Source organism: Ammodytes marinus (assembly GCF_949987685.1).
Source record: "Ammodytes marinus genome assembly, chromosome: 20".
NCBI classification, from domain to species: domain Eukaryota; kingdom Metazoa; phylum Chordata; class Actinopteri; order Uranoscopiformes; family Ammodytidae; genus Ammodytes; species Ammodytes marinus.
Genome location: NC_137224.1, coordinates 23,774,433 through 23,796,742, shown reverse-complemented (window position 1 = coordinate 23,796,742; position 22,310 = coordinate 23,774,433). Strand labels below are relative to the sequence as shown.

Sequence of the window (22,310 nt, the reverse complement as noted above, 5' to 3'; positions counted from 1 at the left end):
TTCTAACATATCCATGGGTCCACGGTGTGCCTAGAGACTGCCAAAATATTTAAAAAAATAACACTCTCCTTTTCTCACTCCCCCTTTCTGAACCCCCCCCCACCCCAATATACTCCAGTCAGAATTCTCCGAGTTTCTGACCTCACAAACTGGAAAGCCAGAAGCTTCCACTGTGCACCCCACACCCCTATTTCTTATTGGTCCACGGCCCTGACAGACAGAGGGCGAGGCGTATCTGGCTTCGCTTCCGGACAGGGGGCGGGGGGAGCTCAACGATTGTATATTTACGAGGGGAGCTGCAGCTCCTTTTTAAAAAATAGGCCATTGTGAGATTAGCTGAACATCAGCATAGTACAATAAATTATCTGAAAGTTTTTTTCAGCAAACAATTAAAGAAAAACGTATTAGGGACCACTAAGACCATATAATATGGTGTATAATAGAACCGAAACGTGTATAATATGGGAGCTTTAAGAAAATTGTCCTTCAATCTTTGTAAAATATTTACTTTAAATAAACCTTAAATAAGTAATTGTCAAATGGATTTGTCTTGCATTACAGTTTATGAGATGTATACAGTATCAATGGCACAATTTACTCCATGGTATTCTCTCTTGTGGAAAAACTTACACCACAAGACAACTTTTTTTTCCGAAAGCTATATTTCTTAAACAGTTTATTTCAGATCCAAAGTTATTGTTGCCGGGGATGCACAACACCCTGAATGTGTACATATTTGAGTTGGAGACTTTACTGTCAAGGCCTCACTTTAAAATCACTTTGAGTAAAAAGTGGCACATCTCACCCCACTTTCCCCTAATATCCGTAATCCATTGGTAAAGTTTTATGATGTGATCTACACTGGTTTCCCCCTCCAGTGTCTCGCCTTAAAAGGGGAGCAAAAAAGACAGTAAAAATAAATATGAAACCAGAATTTAATAATCAGAAAAGAAGTTATCTCTATGAATCTGTATTCATCCCTGAAGGGAAAGTGTATCATTGCAGCAGCAATTTAAAAAAAGATCAAAATCCAAAAGAACCTAGGTAAACCTTAAAAAGGCTGCGGTAGTAACTATCACATCCTTTTAGGCTTAAAGGTTCAGTAAGTGGAATGGTCAGTTTAACTAACTTCCTGTCACTGACTGCAGTTAGCAGTCCCCTCCTTCGTCCCGACGTCACCACATTAATGCACTGCGGTCTACAAGCAGCGAGTTATCTAGCATCATCTCAGATCCATAAGTGTTATAAAACATGATAAAAACCATCAAAACAGACATTGGGAAGGATTTTTACCTGCTCCGCCATTGTAGGCGCATACACATTCACCCATCTGTCGCTCTGCACTTGCACTAGCAGTGTGACGGGTGCCGGTTTTTAGCATACTCTCTTCTGATTGGTTATCAGTAGTGGGATCCCCGAAAAGTTTATCTGCCGATTACATGCAGAGCGAGTGACTGAGAGATCGGCTTTATGAAACATGCACACTATATAAGTGATCACTGTATGAATGAAGAGCGATTTAACACTTACATTAAAGGTGAAGTAAGCGATTTATTTATGTTAATATAATTGTTAAATCGCTCTTTATTCATACAGTGATCACTTATATAGTGTGCGCGTTTCATAAAGCCGATCTCTCAGTCACCCGCTCTGCATGTAATTGGCAAATAAACTTTTCGGGGATCCCGAAACTGGTATCCAATCAGAAGAGAGAACGCTACAAACCGGCACCCGTCTCACTGCCGGTGCACGTGCAGAGCGACAGATGGGTGAATGTCTATGCGCCTACAATGGCGGAGCAGGTAAAAAGTTTTATCACACTTATGGATCTGAGATGATGCTAGATAACTCGCTGCTTGTAGACCGCAGTGCATTAATGTGGTGACGAGGGAGGGGACCGCTAACTGCAGTCAGTGACAGGAAGTTAGCTAAACTGACCATTCCGCTTACTTCACCTTTAACGACCAGCAGCAATACTGTTGTGCATGATGTTAGAACCTCAGTCAAGTTGAAATCCAATTTGACTAAGAAAACATGCAGTGGACATGTACTATTTAAACTGCTGCAGCAACACCTTCTGATGTGGCGTACAAAATAATAGTTAAACACTGAATAGGAAGAACAGGAGTTGATTTGATTTGCATGTCACATTTCCTGGAGAGCACAGCAGGCAGATACAGCTCTACCAATCTAATAGATTAGAACAACTGCTTTCTAAATGTATGTCCCAGCATGACAACACAAGGTGTACCTACCAGTGTTTAACACAAGGCCTTCTAAATGAAGATACCATCCACACCCAGATGCTACTCCTGTCACAATACTGTTCGTACCAGTCAATGGCAATAGAAATGAAGCCACTGTTGGTGCTGATCTAAAGGATTCCCAACCATTTTGACTGAAAATATAAACTATTGAATACAGAAATAGTTTGTAAATAAATGTATAGTATTCAATTTACCCTTGAAGTCTGCTTCATACTAAACTTTAAGTATCCGAAATTGCAGGTAATATTGTAATGCTATTTTCTCTAACAACAAAACCTAATAATTCTCATTTTCCAAATGGTAGAACTTATTTTTGTATTTAAAAAAGAATAATGTCTCGCCCCATTTCTTATCACAGATTTGTCTACAAATTTAACACAAACTTAAATAGAGAATGAGACGGAGACAAAATCAAAACACTAGAATGTCAAGCAATGATATGGTCCATTGGGTTTGGACATTTGTCTCTTGACTTGTCCCACTTTGAAATCTCCAGATGTTTTCTTCATTGCAAAAGCCAAGCAGGTGAGCCATGCCAAAGCCAGCCGGTTTTTGGTCAGGTGTTAGCCTCTGCAGCTAGTTTAGCGTCCTCCCTCCCTTCTGTCTCTGGAGCAAGCTTAGCATCCCCCTCCCCTCTGTCTCTGGAGCTAGCTTAGCATCCCCCTCCCCTCTGTCTCTGGAGCTAGCTTAGCATCCCCCTCCCCTCTGTCTCTGGAGCTAGCTTAGCATCCTCCCTCCCCTCTGTCTCTGGAGCTAGCTTAGCATCCTCCCTCCCCTCCGTCTCTGGAGCTAGCTTAGCATCCCCGCTCCCCTCTGTCTCTGGAGCTAGCTTAGCATCCCCCCTCCCCTCTGTCTCTGAAGCTGGCTTAGCATCGCCGCTCCCCTTGGTCTCTGCCTTGGAGCAGGGCTGCAGACAGCGGAGGATGTCTGCCAGTGTCCACTGCTCCTCGTGCAAGACATGGCCCTCCAGAGTGAACTGGCCCTGCTTGGTCCGGATCAGGTCCTTCACATGAGCACATGATGACAGGGCTGCAGCACAAAGGGTTAGTGTTAGCAGGCTTCTGATTGGTCACTTATGCCTCGTTTCCACCAAGTAGAGCGGGTCGGATCGGAGCGGCTCAGAGCGGGACAGCTCACTTTTAAGAATCTCGGTGGTGTTTCCACCGCCGACCCTACCCTTACTGGTAGGGCGGGGTTTATGACCCTACCCTTACTGGTAGGGCGGGGTTTAGGCTGGATTGCGATAGCCGGCGCCAGAATATGGGTCAAACTATCGGGCTGTGGAACAACTGTGGTCAAGCCAGCGGTCTCTCTTTTTTGCTTGGTCAAACCAGCCGCTTCTTTATGTATTCCCCCCGTGTTGTTGTGAGCGTAAACGTACAGAGACGGCTCGGTGCAACTGATAGAGACAGTGAGCGAACAGTGCTGGCTGCGGAAGCTACGTGACATCGTAGCAGTGGGACACAGTGTAACCAACTGGTTAATTTAATGACGAGGAAAAACACTGGTCATAATTGTGCTATATAAATAAACTTGCCTTGCCCTGCTCACATTTTCGCCAAAACACAAGACTCTCTTCACTCTTGCCGAGGTGACTACACACGGCGGAAATGATTCTTTCGACCAATAAACGGATGGCATGGGTAGCTCTGCGTTTTCGGCACCCTTTCAGGTGGCTGGTACCCATACGGAGGAGTACTGAAATCAGGAGCGGCTCAGAGTGGTTAGGTGCGCTTAAACCGTACCCTACCCAACTTTTGGCAAATGAAAAGCCAAACTACCCGGACCGAACCGCTCCGACCCGCTCTACTCGGTGGAAACAAGGCATTACATGTTATTACACTGTCCATAGTTATGCCATTGAGGGAATAGTGCAACAAGGAATACAATCTCACCTTTTCCCAGGTCATCCACCAAGCTTCGGACGTAGAATCCACCTCCACACTCAATATCTGTTAAACACACAGTCAACCTTTGTTACTCTGTGTGTGTTTTTTCATATTATTTTTGGGCATTTGTACTTTATTTGACAGTTTTGGAGACAGACATGAAATGGGACAGAGAGGGGAATGACATGCAGAGAACGACCCGGGCTGGATTCTAACCCGGGTCTGCTGAGATGAGGACTGAGACTCCGTGTGGAGCGCCCCCTTTAAACTGTGTTTTAATGTGTAACAACCCACAGATAAAATAGAAAGCAAAGAAAAATACTTTTTGATATTTTATAAAGAAGTGAGTATTCCATAGGGGAAGACAGACACGTATGTGTGTGCTCCATACTAGAGCACACGCATACTATATACACTCACCGGCCACTTTATTAGGTACAGCAGTTCATTTTCTTGTTAACACATATAACTTATCAGCTAGGGTTGCAAAGGGGTGGAAAGTTTCTGGTAAATTTCCGGAAACTTTCCACGGGAACGTTTGCTCGTGAATTTTGGGAATATTCAAAATTGGGAATTATAGGAATTAGCTAAATGGCCATAATTTAAATTATTTTTTTTCATATCCAAACGTATAAAAACTATGTTTTGTCATAGGCAGACATCCATGCAAACTAATACAATAACAAAACATTACATTTGAACAAATTTATCAAGTTTTGATTATTTTATGATCAATAATTTCACTGAACAACAAAAACATGAATGTTGTGTAAAATATAACATCTTTCTGACCCCACTCATTCAATAAATTAAGTAAAATGCCCCCCCACCCCACCATGTGACTGAGGAATGCACAGTGCATGTAGGGGGCGTGGCCTCAGTACCCCTGCAGTAGGATGTGTGCTATGTGCAACTTGCCAAGTGTACTTGCATGAATTCTGGTTGTTTTAGTCAAGATTTTGCTCAAATATATTTTCCCCAACTATATGTATAATCACTGTTTAAGCCTCTGTAAACCTGGTCTAGTAAAAATCAATATATGATATCAAGTTGGGTGTCTCAATAAACTTTAAAAAAAATCTGATTTGAAATTAAATGTTCATAAATATAGTAAAACGTAGTTGAAAAAACTGCTTTTTACTGTCTAGAACGTTTGCCAGGACTGAAATAACATAGTTAGAAGGATTTAGTGCATTTGGTTTGCTTTAAATTTAGTAAATTCCTGTTTATTCCCATTAATTCCTAAAATTCCCGTTAATTCCCATGGAAAGTTTCCAACTTTGAAAATTTCCGAAATTTTGCAACCCTATTATCAGAAACTCAATGCATTTAGGCATGTAGACCTGGACGGGACAACTTATTGATGTTGAAACCGAGCAACAGAATGGGGAAGAAAGGGGTTTTAAGTGACTTTGAACATGGCAATGTTGAGGGTGCCAGGAGGGCTGGTATGAGTATTTCAGAAACTGCTGATCTACTGGGATTTTCAGTCAAAACCATCTCTAGGGTTTACAGAGAATGGTCCGAAGTCAGAGGTCAGTGGAGGATGGGTATACTAGTTCGAGATGATAGAAAGGCAGCAGTAACTCAAATAACCACTCGTTACAACCAGGGTATGCAGAATACCATCTCTGAACGCAAAACACGACCAACCTTGAAGCAGATGGGCTACAGCAACAGAAGACCCCACTGGGTTACACTCCTGTCAGCTAAAAACAGGAAAATGAGGCTACAATTCTCACAGCATCACCAATATTGGACAAAAGAAGATTGAAAAATCATGCCTGGTCTGATGAGTCTCGATTTCAGTTGCGACATTCAGATGGCAGGTTCAGAATTTGGCGTAAACAACATGAAAGTATGGATCCATCCTGCCGTGCACCATCAACCATGCCATGTTCAAAGTCACCTAAACCCCCTTTCTTCCCCATTCTGATGCTCGGTTTGACTTCAGTACATTGTCTTGACCACGTCTAAATGCATAAATGCATTAAATTGCTGCCATGTGATTGGCTGATTAGCTTTTTGTTTTTATAAGCCATTGAACAGGTGTACCTAATAAAGTGGCCGGTGAGTGTATACAGTATATACTATCTATGGTACTCACCCAGAGTGAAGAGAGGAGGCTTGAATTCCTGCAGGCTCAGGTTGTACACAGTGACTGCCCGTGCTGCTTTGGCCTCCACAGTGTGGCCTTTCTTTAGAAGGACAGACAGACGCTGGCCGTCTTTCTTCAGAGCAGAGTATCTACACAGACAGAGAGTCAATCAATCACACCACACTGAAGACGCCTGGCTTTGTAGTTGGAAGGATCAGCTGCAGGAGAACAGTGTTAATGTGAATGACATCTAACTGTTCCATAGTGGCACTGTCATGTACAGGACTTCCCCTTTCCCCTCCATGAGAAGTGTCGCAACTTCAGGCTGTCTGACCATGTTGACCCTGCGTTCCAATACTCATACTTCCATACTATTTAGTATGCCAGAAAAAGATTTAGGAGGTCCTGATACACACATGTCAAATGCTGTATGCTGAAATACCAGTATATCCTAATACATTCAACTGCATGTTGCAGTATGGAAACCACTTTATGTAGTATAGTACGGTAAATAGAAAAAGTATGTGATTTGAAATGCAGGGCGAGTGCCATGGCCACTGGCAGGAAAGCTTCTTCACGGGGGAAATGACACATACAACTCTTGAGCCCTGCTAGTGGCGCCCCCTAAAGACTGCAAGCGTCACTGCACCAGTGGAAAAACACAGTGTGTACAATGTATGTACAGTGGAGGAAATAAGTATTTGATCCCTCACCGATTTTGCAAGTTGGCCCTTTACAAAGAAACGAACGGTCTATAATTTTAAAGCTAGGTTCATTTTAACAGTGATAGACAGAATATCAAAAAGAAAATCCAGAAAATCACATTAAAAAAAATATATAAATTATTTTGCATTTCATTGAGTGAAATAAGTATTTGATCCCCTACCAACCATAAAGAATTCTGGCTCCCACAGATTAATCCTTGTGCTTTAAAAAAGTATTCCTAATCTCAACTAGTTTCCTGTATAAAACACACGTGTCTCAACTTGTTACCTGTATAAAATATATATATCAAACTCCAACATCTCCATCATGGGCCAAAGAGCTGTCTAAGGACATCAGGGACAAGATTGTAGACCTGCACAAGGCCGGATTAGACTACAAGACCATTAGCGAGAAGCTGGGTGAGAAGGAGACAACTGTTGGTGCGATTTTTTGAAAATGAAAGAAACACAAAATGACCCTCAATCTCCCTTGGTCTGGGGCTCCATGCAAGATCTCACCTTGTGGGGTATCAATGATCATGAGAAAGGTGAGGGATCAGCCCAGATCTACACGGGAGGAGCTTGTTTATGATCCCAAGGCAGCTGGGACCACAGTCACCAAGAAAACCATTAGTAACACACTATGCCGTAATGGATTGAAATCCTGTAGTGCCCGTAAGGTCCCCCTGCTCAAGAAGGGACATGTACAGAACCGTCTGAAGTTTGCCAATGAACACCTGAATGACTCAGAGAATGCTTGGGAGAAGGTGATGTGGTCAGATTAGAACAAAATCAAGTTATTTGGTATCATAGTCACTCGCCATGCTTGGAGGAGGAGGAATTCTGACAATGGCCCCAAGAACACCATCCCCACAGTCAAGCATGGAGGTTGAAGCATTATGCTTTGGGGGTGTTTCTCTTCTAAGGGGACAGGTGGACTTCACTGCATCGAGGGAACTATGGATGGGGCCATGTAAAGGGGTTGACACTAAGGTTTCAAAAGCACTTGCCCATAGGGCAAGTACAGGTAATGTTTTACTTGCCCGAATCGTGTTCACTTGCCCAAAAAAATTAAATAAAAAATGTTAAACAATGATATATAGGGGAGAGTGGCCTAAGTTGTGCATTTTGGAAGTTGTGCCACCCCTTGTTTCTAGAAAACCGTGGAAGAAATTGGAAATGTGACCACATATTTAAGAAGAGCCATCCATTTGACTCATCCTGTAAAGAAGGGAGACACAAGGAATAAGATATAAGCACATTTAAGATAAAAAAACTGTGTTTTGCCTTTCAAAGTAAAATTTCCATGATCAAGGTTTTTTGATTATTGTGTCTGAACAATTATAGACAAGTTTGAAAACATTTGACACACGTTTTAGTGCTTTGGTATGCTACATTTTGAGTCTATACAGTTAGCACGATGTCAGCCCTAAATTGCTGCATCATGCTTATTATCCAAATTTCTGGGATTGGGGTGATTTGTGCCAAAGGGCCTAGGTGAGTTATAAGTAAGTAAGTAAGTAAAATGTATTTATAAAAGCACATGTATGACAGTTTGCACTGTCCAAAGTGCTGTACATAGTGCATTCAGTAGGTAAACAATGAAGGTAAAATAACAATAACCAAAATAAAAGACGTAAAGCCCATACATCCACATAAACACAGATAGTAGTGCAGAGGTAAGATAGTTAATGGGGAGGAAACACCAGGGTGTACATATGGGTTTTGAGCCTTGATTTAAAGGCAGAAATGTAGGGGAATCACATTTGTCAGGTGGCAGTTGGTTCCACAAGCACGGAGCAACTAGTGCAAAGTACATTTCTGAGAGTTGTGCCAGTGGCATGGCTGTATACGCTGGTCACCAAAAGAAAGTGATTGTCTACAGTAGCTCAGAAGAGACTGACATCTCAATTCCACTTAACGACACTACTGATGAGAGTTCAGATGGCCAGAAAGATGATGATGGTGACTTTGTCATTGTGAACTTTGCAGGTAAACCCATTAGATCTGCTAGGCCTTGTTTAAGAAAATTGTCCTTCAATCTTTGTCAACTATTTACTTTAAATACACCTTAAATAAGTGATTGTTTAATGGATTTGTCTTGCATTACAGTTTATGAGATATACATCAATGGCACAATTCACCCCATGGTATTCTCTCCAACCGCACAACTTACACCACACCAGGGGCAAGTTGTGCATCAAGACAACTTTTTTTCCGAAAGCTATATTTCTTCAACAGTTTATTCCAGATCCAAAGTTTTTATTGCCAGGGATGCACAACACCCTGAAATATATGTACATATTTGAGTTGGAGACTTTACTGTCAAGGCCTCACTTTAAAGTCACTTTGAGTGAAAAGTTGCACAACTTAGGCCACTCTCCCCTATAGGCTAATTAAATTATACATTTTAGCGAACCGTATCTCTTAAATGCAAACACTGCTTACTAGTCTCATCCTGACCACATACAACTAACAATAATTCATATACACTCACTGGCCACTTTATTAGGTACACCTGTTCAATGGCTTATAAAAACAAAAAGCTAATCAGCCAATCAAATGGCAGCAATTTAATGCATTTATGACGTGGTCAAGACAATGTACTGAAGTCAAACCGAGCATCAGAATGGTGAAGAAAGGGGATTTAGGTGACTTTGAACATGGCATGGTTGATGGTGCACAGCAGGATGGATCCATACTTTCATATTGTTTACGCGAAATTCTGAACCTGCCATATGAATGTCGCAACTGAAATCGAGACTCATCAGACCAGGCATGATTTTTCAATCTGCTATTGTCCAATATTGGTGATCCTTTGAGAATTGTAGCCTCAGTTTCCTGTTTTTAGCTGACAGGAGTGGCACCCGGTGGGGTCTTCTGCTGCTGTAGCCCATCTGCTTCAAGGTTGGTCGTGTTTTGCGTTCAGAGATGGTATTCTGCATACCCTGGTTGTAACGAGTGGTTATTTGAGTTACTGTTGCCTTTCTATCATCTCAAACCAGTTGTTCATCCTCCACTGACCTCTGACTTCAACAAGGCATTTTACGTCCACACAAATGCCGCTCACTGGGTATTTTTTTTCTTTTTCGGGACATTCTCTGAAAGCCCTAGAGATGGTTTGGACTGAAAATCCCAGTAGATCAGCAGTTTCTGAAATACTCAGACCAGCCCTTCTGGCAGCCTCAACATTGCCATGTTCCAAGTCACTTAAACCTCCTTTCTTCCCCATTGTGTTGCTCGGTTTTAACTTCAATAAGTTGTCCCGTCCAGGTCTACATGCCTAAATGCATTGAGTTTCTGCCATGTGATAAGTTATATGTGTTAACAAGAAATTGAACCGCTGTACCTATTAAAGAGGCTGGTGAGTGTAAGCCTATATATCATGACATCACACTACACCAAGCGCTTGGTCCTGCTGCTGGCCTGGTTTTGGGGGGCTCAGAAAACTCAGTCTAGCTCAGAGTCAAGCTGAATGTTAGCTTCCACACAAATAACTTACTTTACTCATTTAAAAACGGTCACATTGTGCCAAAAAGTGATCGTGTGCCATAAAATGATTAAAGTCCACCATGTTAAAGCTATTGCCCAGTTATACTGTAGGGGAGAGTGGCCTAAGTTGTGCCACTTTTTACTCAAAGTGATTTTAAAGTGAGGCCTTGACAGTTATGTCTCCAACTCAAATATGTACACATATTTCAGGATGTTGTGCATCCCTGGCAATAAAAACTTTGGATCTGGAATAAACTGTTTAAGAAATATAGCTTTCGGAAAAAAAGTTGTCTTGTGGCACAACTTGCCCCCGGTGTGGTGTAAGTTGTGCCACAAGAGAGAATACCATGGAGTAAATTGTGCTATTGATATATATCTCATAAACTGTAATGCAAGACAAATCCATAAGACAATTACTTATTTAAGGTTTATTTAAAGTAAATAAAGATTGAAGGTCAATTTTCTTAAACAAGGCCTAGCAGATCTAGGTGGTTTTGCCTGCAATGCTCACAATGACAAAGTCACCATTATCATCTTTCTGGCCATCTGAACTCTCATCAGTGGTGTCGTTAAGTGGAATGGAGATGTCAGTCTCTACTGAGCTACTGTAGACAATCACTTTCTTTTTGGTGACCAGCGTATACAGCCATGCCACTGGCACAACTTCAGAAATGTACCTCGCACTAGTTGCTCCGTGCTTGTGACTGCCACCTGACAAATGTGATTCCCCCTCCATTTAAATCAAGGCTCAAAACCCATCTGTACACCCTGTTTTTTCCTCCCCATTAACTATCTTACCTCTGCACTACTATCTTTATTTATATTTGTGGATGTATGGGCTTTATGTCTTTTATTTTTGTTATTGTTATTTTACCTTCATTGTTTACCTACTGAATGCACTATGGACAGTGCAAACTGTCATAAATGTGCTTTTATGAATACATTTTACTTACTTACTTACTTACTTACTTATAACTCACCTAGGCCCTTTGGCACAAATCATCCCAACCCCAGAATTTTGGATAATAGGCATGATGCAGCAGTTTAGGGCTGACATCATGCTAACTGTATAGACTCAAAGTGTAGCATACTAAAGCACTAAAACATGTGTCAAATGTTTTCAAATGTCTATAATTGTTCGGACACAATAATCAAAAAACCTTGTTCATGGAAATTTTACTTTGAAAGGCACTTTTTTTTAGCTTAAATGTGCTTTAATCTTATTCATTGTGTCTCCCTTCTTTACAGGATGAGTCAAATGGATGGCTCTTCTTAAATATGTGGTCACATTTTCAATTTCTTCCACGGTTTTCTAGAAACAAGGGGTGGCACAACTTCCAAAATGCACAACTTAGGCCACTCTCCCCTATGTAGGGAGGGGGATCATTAATATCTATTCATATTGATACCATTATAAAGACTCCACAATCCAAATCTTTATAGATACTTTTCTATTATTTTGTTAAAAGAGAACTGGTATTATTGCTTTAATTGCTTATAAGATGAGCAGAGCTAAGGATAAGACTTTAAACAGGTCATTATTCCATATTTAGGCCTACTATTTATTTTATATTGCTGGGAAAACAAGTTTTTAACCCAAACTGTATTATTCAAGCTTCTCGCGAAAAACTCAAATTAATTTTTTTCTTGATGTTACATTTGAACACATCATGATGTCCTTTTATTGACCTTTGCCTAATAATCATTTTACTGAGCCGACCTGAACAAATCACATTTGAACCGTTTGCGATTTTTTTTTAAAGCTAACTAGTTCTTATCGTGGAGATTTTAATATGGATTTAAAAACTATCAAATTTTTTAACTGTGGGACTTGCTACACAGTCTCTCGTTTGTTGATCACCACTGCTTTGAATGAATGATGGGGCGGTGCCGATTCTGTCTGCAGCGGACAGTTTTTTTTGTTTTGGGAGACAGAGTTGAAGCGGGTTGAAGGAGTTTCTTCAAGACAGTCGAAGGTAGAACACTTTTACAGTCCATGATGCGTATCAGTGATGGAATAATACGCTGAAGTAGGCCTAATTAGATGAAGATGACCCGACTCTACTCAATATTTAAAATTACATCATGTGACCTACTGGATTCCATAGCGGTATCGATAAGCTCAAACGTTATTGATTTCTGGGTTTTGAATATAGCGGAACCAGGTCCGTAGCTTTCGGAACGTAGACAGCAAAACTGCGCGCACACAGGCTGTCAATTGCAAATTGACAATCTATTTTGTGAGAGTTAGCGGATTTTTCTTTTTTTTTTAAAAACACATGAATAAATAGCCTAGACTACTGACAACCCCTCTAAAATCCACTTGCCCATTCTGGCAACCAAAAAGCAATCTCAACTTGTCCGAACATTATTTTCAGTTGCCCCGGGCAAGCGGGGTTAGGGTTACGGTTAAGGTTCATGTACCATGAAATACTGGGTGACAACCTCTTTCTCTCAGCCAGGTCCGTAAAAATGGGAACTGAAGCTCAAGCGACAGCCTCGAAACCTTAAAGATTAGGAGAGGATCTGCAAAGAGGAGTGGTCCAAATAAGTTAAGTTAAGTTAAGTTAAGTTAAGTTATCTTTATTGTCAGTTGTACACGAGGCACATTGAAATTTGTCTTTTCGCATATCCCCTCTCAAGTTACCACACTTCGGAGGGGGTCAGGGCGCAGGGTCAGCCGCAGTACAGCGCCCCTGGAGCAGTTTTTGGGGTTAAGTGTCTTGCTCAAGGACACAATGGTAGAGATGGTGGGCACCGTAGACACAATACCAGCCTCTGCTAGTTTTGCAACTAACACCCTCCTGTCCGGTGCCGGGGAACGAACCAGCGACCTCATGGTTACTGGTCGGCTACCTTACCTCTAGGCCATCCTACCACCCCCCCATCCTGAGATGTGTGCAAACCTGGTCATCAACTACAAGACACGTCTGACCGCTGTACTTGCCAACAAGGGTTTCTCCACCAAGTACTAAGCAATGTTTTGATAGGGGATCAAATACTTATTTCACTCAATGAAATGCAAAATAATTTATATATTTTTTTTATGTGATTTTCTGGATTTTCCTTTTGATATTCTGTCTATCACTGTTACAATAAACCTTGCATTAAAATGATAGACCGTTCATTTCATTGTAAGTGGGCAAACTTACAAAATCAGTGAGGGATGAAATACTTATTTCCTCCACTGTATTCACACAGAGTACAGGTCAAATAAAAAGATATTAATATGTATATATAAATTAACCCTCAATACTCTGCAAAATGCATTGGAATTAAGAGGTTTGAGTAAGATTTTAGTTTATTTGTGTAAAGTCTTTAATATATTCAGCAGTAATGAACACATGAAAGATAAAGCATTCATATTAAAAGGAGATGCATTTGTATGTTACTGAATGAAATACAGAAGTTATTGCATTTGCTCAAAGGTCAGTTCTCTCCTGTGATCACCTGTTGTCAGAGCAACAGAGCTGATGATAAATCATTCAGTTAATCCCTTATTGAATAATCTACCAATTGTCATTTTATTAAAAGGTGTCAATAGATGCTGAAATATGTCCATCCCTAGTTCCCCAGAGTACCAGGTGATTTATAATCCAGAGATGTATCATTTGAACTGTCACACACACTAACACACACACACACACACAATGACAAAGACACGGGTTATGGAATGAGCAGGCTTCTTCCACTGTGCTAAGAGGAAGGTTTATAGAACTAAAGACTAGCCCTGCGTTCAGAATCGCATACTCTTTCTTTTTTCTATTCTACATACTACATCTGACGATAAAAATAATCTAGTTAGGATGCAGTATGCTACAATTGGGACATACTTTTACTTATTTTTTTCATTATAATATCGCGCCTTGAACGTGCCTCTTGCTTTTATATCCATTGCATCCCCGTTTGTTTTCATATGGAGGCTCCGTCGATGTGACGTCAATTCATGTGCGCACTGGATTATGGGTCAGAATCGCCCAGATAGATGCTGTTTTCAACAATAAAAATCTTGGCCGGATGTAGTAGACATCCGGGTACTTCTAACCATACTAAATAGTAGAAAGCATGTGATTCGGAACGCAGGGAATATGTTCTGAGGGGCGTCCATCATGGCTTCATCCCCTGAGGAGCCCCAATATACACAGTACATTTCACCACTTCATTTGTGGTGTGTGTGTGTGTGAGTGGAGACTCTGACCTGATCTTATGATTTAGAAATGAATAGCAACTAACATCCTGTTGAGTTAAAGACTTTAACACTAATGTTATTGTGATGAGAACTTTGTATCAGGTGGGACGCTTTACTCACAGTGGAGGAACCTGCATTAAATCACCAGTGAAAGATTTCAGCTTTTCCTCTAAGTCCAACTTGGTTATATGTCCTGTAGGCAAAAAGATCAAGGCATTATTTTGCAGTCTAAATTTACTTTTATATTTATATTGTGCACATTATCTCTACACTCTTTATCTACACTGTGTCCTTGCACTACTGTTGTATTTATAGCTCCGGAAAAAATTAACAGACCACTCCAAATGTTCAGTGTCTATAGTTTTACTATTTATAGGCATATGTTTGAGTAGAATGAACATTTTGGTTTTATAATATAAACTACTGACAACATTTCTAACTAATCCACAATAAAAAATATTGTCATTTAGAGAATTTTCAATACGTTATGTAGAGATGAAGATTGAAGAAAAATCCAGACTGGTCTCCCAATTTTTTCCGCGGCTGTATTTGTGTCTCAGGTATTGCTCTCTTCACTTGTGTTTTTCTTCTTCTATATTGCATTGTTGAGAGTAGCCTGGGACTTAAGACTGTCATTGCAAATGGCAGCTGCTGTAACTGTTAATGTGCATATGACAAAAAAAAAAAAACTCTTGAATCATGCACACACACATTAGACTGACACAACTGAATCGACTGTTAAGATGGAATGATGTCATTGTACTTGAAGATTTACCAAAGTCTTTCTCCAGAGTCACACTACCAGAGGCATCCAGAGTGTCTGTTGCTTTCCCCAGTTCCCCCACTGCAACGTATTTCTGAAAAAACCAGCACACCATGTTGTCACACACATCACTCTTTAGTTGCTGTGTATTAAGGAGCCTTATACACAACTCTGCAGATGTTCATGCTGTGAACTAGTGGTCCACCCATATTTAGATAGCAGGTGGGCTGATATACAATGCTGATATCACGTTGTCGTTTTGTCGTTGTTGCATTTGATAAAATACAATGTAATAATAACAAATGAGAAACTGAATTTAACTTAAATCAACATTAAAGGTGCAGTCAGCGATTCTGGGAAATGCTTGTTTTTCAAAATCACTTTGTCAAAATCAGTGAATATCTCCTCATGATCCACTACCTGTCTGTTCTCTGAATGAGCTGAAGGAAAACCCAGTGTTAATACACAGCCAAAGCTCTGTAAACCGGCATGTAGCTAGCTATGGTGGCCCCTTTGTTTAAATACCAGTTTACAGAGCCTAGGCTGTGTATTAAAGTGGATTTTCTTTATCAGGAGATATTCACAGATTTTGACAACAAGTGATCTATAGAATGACTCCACCACTAAATAAATGTGTATTTCATTTAATATATTTTAAAATAAAATGTGCATTGTCTATGTCACTTGTCCTTCCCTGGAGTTGGATTTGCAAAATATTGCCATAAGGGACTTCTGGATTTTTGTTCCTAAATATTAATATTAGGGCTGTCAAGCCATTAAAAAAATGTATCTAATTAATTACAGGCTCTGTGATTAATTAATCTAAATTAATCGCATACTTATATGACACTTTTATGCCTGTTTATAAACAACTGTAGGCCTATAGGCTACCATTCGTTTCTCTCTCTCTCTCTCCGTCTCTCGTAACTTCTGTCTCCTCCCCTCAGCCAGGCTTCTACACATTTAGGAACTACTAGCGCCGAAAAAAAACACAAAAAAACATGCAGGCTAAATGACACACACACACACACACACACACACACACACACACACACACACACACACACACACACACACACACACACACACACACACACACACACACACACACACACACACACACACACACACACACACACACACACACACACACACACACACACACACACACACACACACAGGAGGAAAAAAGACAGGCATATGCTTGGAAGAGTGAGAGGGGCCGGGTTTCCGTTTAGACGATCGCAGCTAGCAAACAAAAGTGAGACACGGAGGAAGATTGAGAGATAGGCCTACTGTTTTGAACCTACATTGTTAATTAGGCACCCACTAAACCAATAATGCACAGACACTGCGGAGAATAACACAAGACGTATTCCTACTTCATGCTTATTTTCCCGGAGCAGCCCATAACACATCCATACAGCCCTCTCTATGCTTCTTTCTTTACTCTTTAATCCCGTGCCGGTCGTTTCCGCAAAATACAGGTGCAGCTGCGCTATCGTCTCACCTCTTTTGCACCGGGTCAAAGGGCAATATAGAAGTGCGATTAATCTGCGTTAATTTTTTTAATCGCGTTAATTTTTCTGTGATTAATTAATCGAAATTAACGCGTTAATTTGACAGCACTAATTAAAATACAAAAAATACTAGGTTAATATGTGCACCAATGAATCGGCTCTCTCTACACCAAACATTATATTATAATGGGGGCAAGTGTTCATATGGTCATTATTATGAACGTTCCTCAGTAAACTACGTATACCTTAAACATTAACAATAAGTTAGTAATGAATCCTACCACAGTTGAGACCACAGGACAAAGACAAACCAATGAACTATGGAAGTCCAGGGCACTCAACATTAATGTTGGTCTTTTTAGCTGCTAAATGGTGCACTCTGTCCACCAGCTAGTATCTGACTCTCTCTGTGTGTGTGTGTGTGTGTGTGTGTGTGTGTAAAGGAATGACATCAAGACATTAAATCCCCAACACAATAATCCAATAGATAGTGTGTGAGAAAGGCCATTTGAAGCAGTGTGTGTGTGTGTGTGTGTGTGTGTGTGTGTGTGTGTGTGTGTGTGTGTGTGTGTGTGTAAGGGGGGAGCCTTTTGTTGTTTTGGAGTGCACTGAAAGTTATTTGTCAATTTTTCCTAATCATTTAACACTTGCACACATGCTATTGATTAAAATGTGTCTTACATTAAATCACACATTCTTACATTATGGAACAAAGTGGAACTTTGATTTATCTATCTCCAACGCATCTTAACATTGTTTGGACTAACAATGGGCAAAAACCACCTTGACTGATAACAAACACAAAGATCTCATAAAAGTGAGGGATTTTTTTAAATGGGAGTTATATGGGTTGAAATTAAATTGATGCTGCAGTTAACAGCAGTATGGAATTGACTATATCTATCATACTAAAACAAAACAAACCTGAGGCACTAGTTAACCCACTTCATCATTTATAAAAGGAATTCTGTTGTAGCTGTGCCACCTGGACAGTCACACACTAAAGGGAAATACACACAATACTTTAATATGTCTTTAAAGCTTTCTTTTGTATACAAAATTGACTTTTACATTTTAGTGCACACAACCTTACCTTAGAACCAGACAACATTGTACTGAGCATCTTTGTGCCATTCCCAACGCCAACCACTGAAACACATCAGAGACAATGACTGATTTACATGCACAGCAATACTCCAATATTAACCCGGTTAAGCTCATATTCACAGTAAGACATCACCTAAGACATCACCATGTAAACAACAGTTTCTGCTCACCTTAAATCAGAATAAGCTCATATTGAGAATAAGCCATAACCGGGTTAAGACACCTGGAGGATTCCAATCTTAATCACAATAGTGTGGCATGTATGCAACTTAATCTGAATAAATATTCTGATCCGTGTCTATGCTAAATTATTCGGTATTTGCCGCAGTTTGTGCCTCAAGCCCTGGGGCCGGTTTCCCGATAACGTCATCTCTTAGCGAGCTACGAAGACTCCTACGTTATGACTTACCAAAGTTGTTTACCTCTGTAGTCGTGGTTCCCGAACGGTCTCTTAGGAGAAACACTCCATACGTCGTACGTACACTGCTGAAATCGATTGCTCAGAGTTCGATTTTCCATTTCCTGCTTATTTCATGCGAAGCTGCATGACAAGTCTTTGCGAATAAAAGATTACTAGAAATCCTTCTAAGCCGAAACATTTATTTAACACCTCTTGCTTTATAATCTAAGTATCTTTAAGAACAATAATCACGTTTCGTGGTGGGTCAGTAAGGAAACTGAAAGTAGAATATCGCCAATGGCCTTTATCAATAAAAACAGACGGCCCAAACAGCGTCCAAATGAGCTAAAATCCTAAATACAATAAACAGTAACATGGCACACTTATTTTAAGGTAAGCTTTAATTGATTATTCATTAATTTTTTCACACGTTTACATGTTTTGAGGCGGAGAATCCGACGCACACTGCGGAGCTGTCAGTTGAGCCGGCTCAGCTGACAGCTCCGCAGTGTGTGGAACACAGTGCGATGGTTCTAGTGTTAACCTTGGTCGAACGTATTACCATAGCATAGGCCTACTGATTTAAAAAAGGTAGCCTAGGCTATAGAAAAATATAGAAACAGCGGAGGAGATTAAGATTGTTTCCAGCAATTATTTTCTTCATGAATGACTTGTGGCAGTTCCATGCGCAACAGGGATGTCACTCGTGTCCGTTTTACGCATGGTGCTTACGGAAGGAAATGTGGGGGTCTGTAGTAGCCAAGCCTATCTCTGGCGATGCCACAGCGATCGCAGGGACTTCACTTGTCATTAAACTTATACATCTGACTGTATTTCATATCAAAGGGACACAGCGATGACTGTATTAAATATCAAACTGATAAAAACGATCCGACTGTAGGCTGTAGTGTATCACGTATAAAGTAGCCTATTTTCATATTGACGGACATCGCATCCAATCAGTTAATGCTGATTGTCAAGTCAGTTAGATGACTATGTAGGCTACTTATAGTTTGAACACTTTGTGAATCAGAGTGAATGGTATTCTGCTAAAATATATAGCTTACTTTAAATGTGAAATGTACGCTATATACAGTTATCGTTTTTAACAGTTTGTTATTTAATACAGTCATCGCTGTGTCCGTTTGATATGAAATACAGTCAGATTTATTAGTTAAATGACACAAATGAGAGCTGAAACATCCCTACGGTAGAGCTAAGAAGGCTCTGCGGGCGCTCCAGACCAACCTTACCAACGTAGGACGTACGAAAGAGATTCGTAGCAAAGAACGTTTCGGGAAACAGGCGAAATGTTAAGTAGGAACTCTACGTAGGGGTTACGAATGACGTAGCGTTAAGAAGGCTCTACGAAGGCTTTGGGAAACCGGCCCCTGGTTAGTGGCTGTTATCTAGAGTGTGTACACATGCAACAGGGCTCCTCAAAAAAAGCGTTGTCATTTTTGGCGTATGAAACAATGCCAGACAACGCTTATGACATAAGGAGAGTTTCCCTGCGTTCCAATACCCATACTCCCTTACTATTTAGTACGCCAGAAAAAGATTTAGGATATCCCCATACATACACGTCAATTGTAGTATGCTGAAAATACATAAATCCCTACTAACTCCAATAGCATTTTGGAGTATTCGTCTTTATTCTTGACATTTCTCTACATAATGAAAAAAAAAATCTTCTTATCTGGTTTTTTCTCTCTCCCATGGCCGTAAAACTCTTCTGTACTTTAGTATGTAGTGTAGTAAAAGGAAAAAGTATGTGATTTGGAACGCAGGGTCAATTTTCCTTGGATGGGACAGGAATTATTACCAGAAAAGATGTGCTGACGTCAGACATCATGATGCTTCTGCCACGTCGCTGGTTTGTTCAGAATACGTTTATTGACATGTAAAGAGGAATATCCCCGTAGCTGCTGCACATGTTAACACATTATATGGCATATTGTCTAAACCGGAGTAGGCCTATGGACCCTAATCAGAATTTACTGTGCATGTCAAGTAAACAGTCAATTTTAGGTTTAATGTCTAGAGTGCTGCTAGTGCCCCCCAGAGGTGACCATGCTCATTACACTCATCTCACTGCTAACCATGGCCTTGGGACAGTTTCTGGGGATTTCATTTATATTTCTGACACTGTGTAGAATTCATCCGAAATGCATGCAGGCTTTCATGTAGACTGACAAAAAAATTTAAGAAAATATAGAATAGAAAAAAATCTTTCAAAACTTAACATAGAACAGTATTTGGTGTCTCGTCAGACATTTCTTAAAATGTGTGCTTGGTCTTGCAAGACTATAAACTGGTGGCTTCAGTGTTTAAAAAAATTCTGTCAATACCCCTGCAAAAAAGCCTTTCATTTTAGGCAAGGTTCATATGTTTTTTTCATGTCCTTCTCAAAACAACACTCAGTTGCGCAAATGAACATTCAAAGAGTTACCCTGCGTTCCAAATCACATACTTTTTCTTTTTACTACACTACATACTAAAGTGCAGAAGAGTTTTAGGGCCACAGGAGAGAGAAAAAAAATCAGATAAGGAAGTTTTTTTTCATTATGTCGAGAAATGTCAAGAATAAAGACGAAGACTCCAAAATGCTATTGGAGTTAGTGGGGCATTTATGTATTTTCAGCATACTACAATTGACGTGCATATATTGGGACGTCCTAAATCTTTTTCTGGCATACTAAATAGTATGGAAGTATGGGAATTGGAACGCAGGGTTATTGTCATTGGAATGATTCCTCCTGTCCATACCGCCTGCACATAAATCTCTTCAAAAGAGATGGAGGACAACATCCAAAATGCTTGGTTTGGGTGAAACCAATGATTAAAAGGCAGACTATGCAACATTTTAATGAAAAATATAAATTATTGAGTCCTACAAAAATAATCCCTCAATGATCACTTCTGCCCCACTAGAATATGTGGTGGTGTGTTTATCTGCAAAGTCCTCCTCTCTCTGGCTGGATTTTACATAGTAGCATTTGTTGGTATTGTTTTGTGAACAGAAGACTCATTCTAAGCTCCACCCAAGCTCCTCATATTTCATGGATAGTCTCTACGTTGGACAGGTTTGACATCCTCAGGTAATAAAGGAGCATAATGGAATTATGTTTTGTAAAAAAAAAATCATATACATTTTCTATTTAGCACATTAGGTTTGACATCATTCAATCAACTAGTTTAAGTTTATAACAGGCTTTATGTGGTCCGGCTGGCTGCTCCATTGATTCCTCAGCATTCCTGACAGACATAACAACAGTCGCACGTGCAGCAGCACCACACCACGCCCCCCCCCCCCCCTCCCTCCCTCCCTCCCTCCACTCCCCGTCCCGCGTCCCGCTTACCTAACACCCCGCTGGCGCTGCTGTCCAGCGTCCCTCCGTGGCCCATCTTCAGGCACTGCTTCTTCCTCTTTCGTGGGTTTGGATTTTTGACACCAGCTTCTGAAACACAAATAACACAAACATGTCACTGCGAGCTTCAACCGGCTTCAACCAATGACAGTCTAGTATCCTGTTCGCGCCCTCTCCTGTTACCCTTGAGTAAAGCTTCTTTGAGATTATTCAATACGTCTGCAGACGTCGGCCCCTGTTTTTTATAAATGGCAAACAATCCATTTAAAGACTGAAGTTTAGCTACAGAACTTATCGGAGTCGCAGTGCTTCCTGCCATGCCTGTTCTTTTTCTTCTTCTACGTTCGGTTTATGGTCTTCTTCTACTTGTTCTTAAACCAACCGTTATGTTCTGCCATCTGCTGGTTCAGGAAGGTACAAATAATTGTTCCTTTCTGCGCTCCAAGCTATGGCTCCAAGTCATAGACATATATGTATTATTCCTATGCTCCAAGTAACATAACTACGGAT

The 22,310-nt window shown here is 40.5% G+C and overlaps 1 protein-coding gene across 1 annotated transcript; it reads right to left on the bottom strand.

The window, feature by feature from the left end:
- Positions 1–2,949: 2,949 nt before the first annotated feature.
- Positions 2,950–22,119, bottom strand: trub1 (TruB pseudouridine (psi) synthase family member 1; the record flags this gene model as incomplete). The annotated part of the gene is made up of 8 exons (XM_080049014.1): positions 2,950–3,296; positions 4,163–4,219; positions 6,264–6,403; positions 14,760–14,832; positions 15,415–15,496; positions 18,016–18,071; positions 21,792–21,890; positions 21,984–22,119. The coding sequence occupies 8 exons, from the start codon at positions 22,117–22,119 to the stop codon at positions 2,950–2,952; spliced, it is 990 nt and encodes a 329-aa protein (XP_079905140.1).
- Between the last annotated feature and the right edge of the window lie 191 nt (positions 22,120–22,310).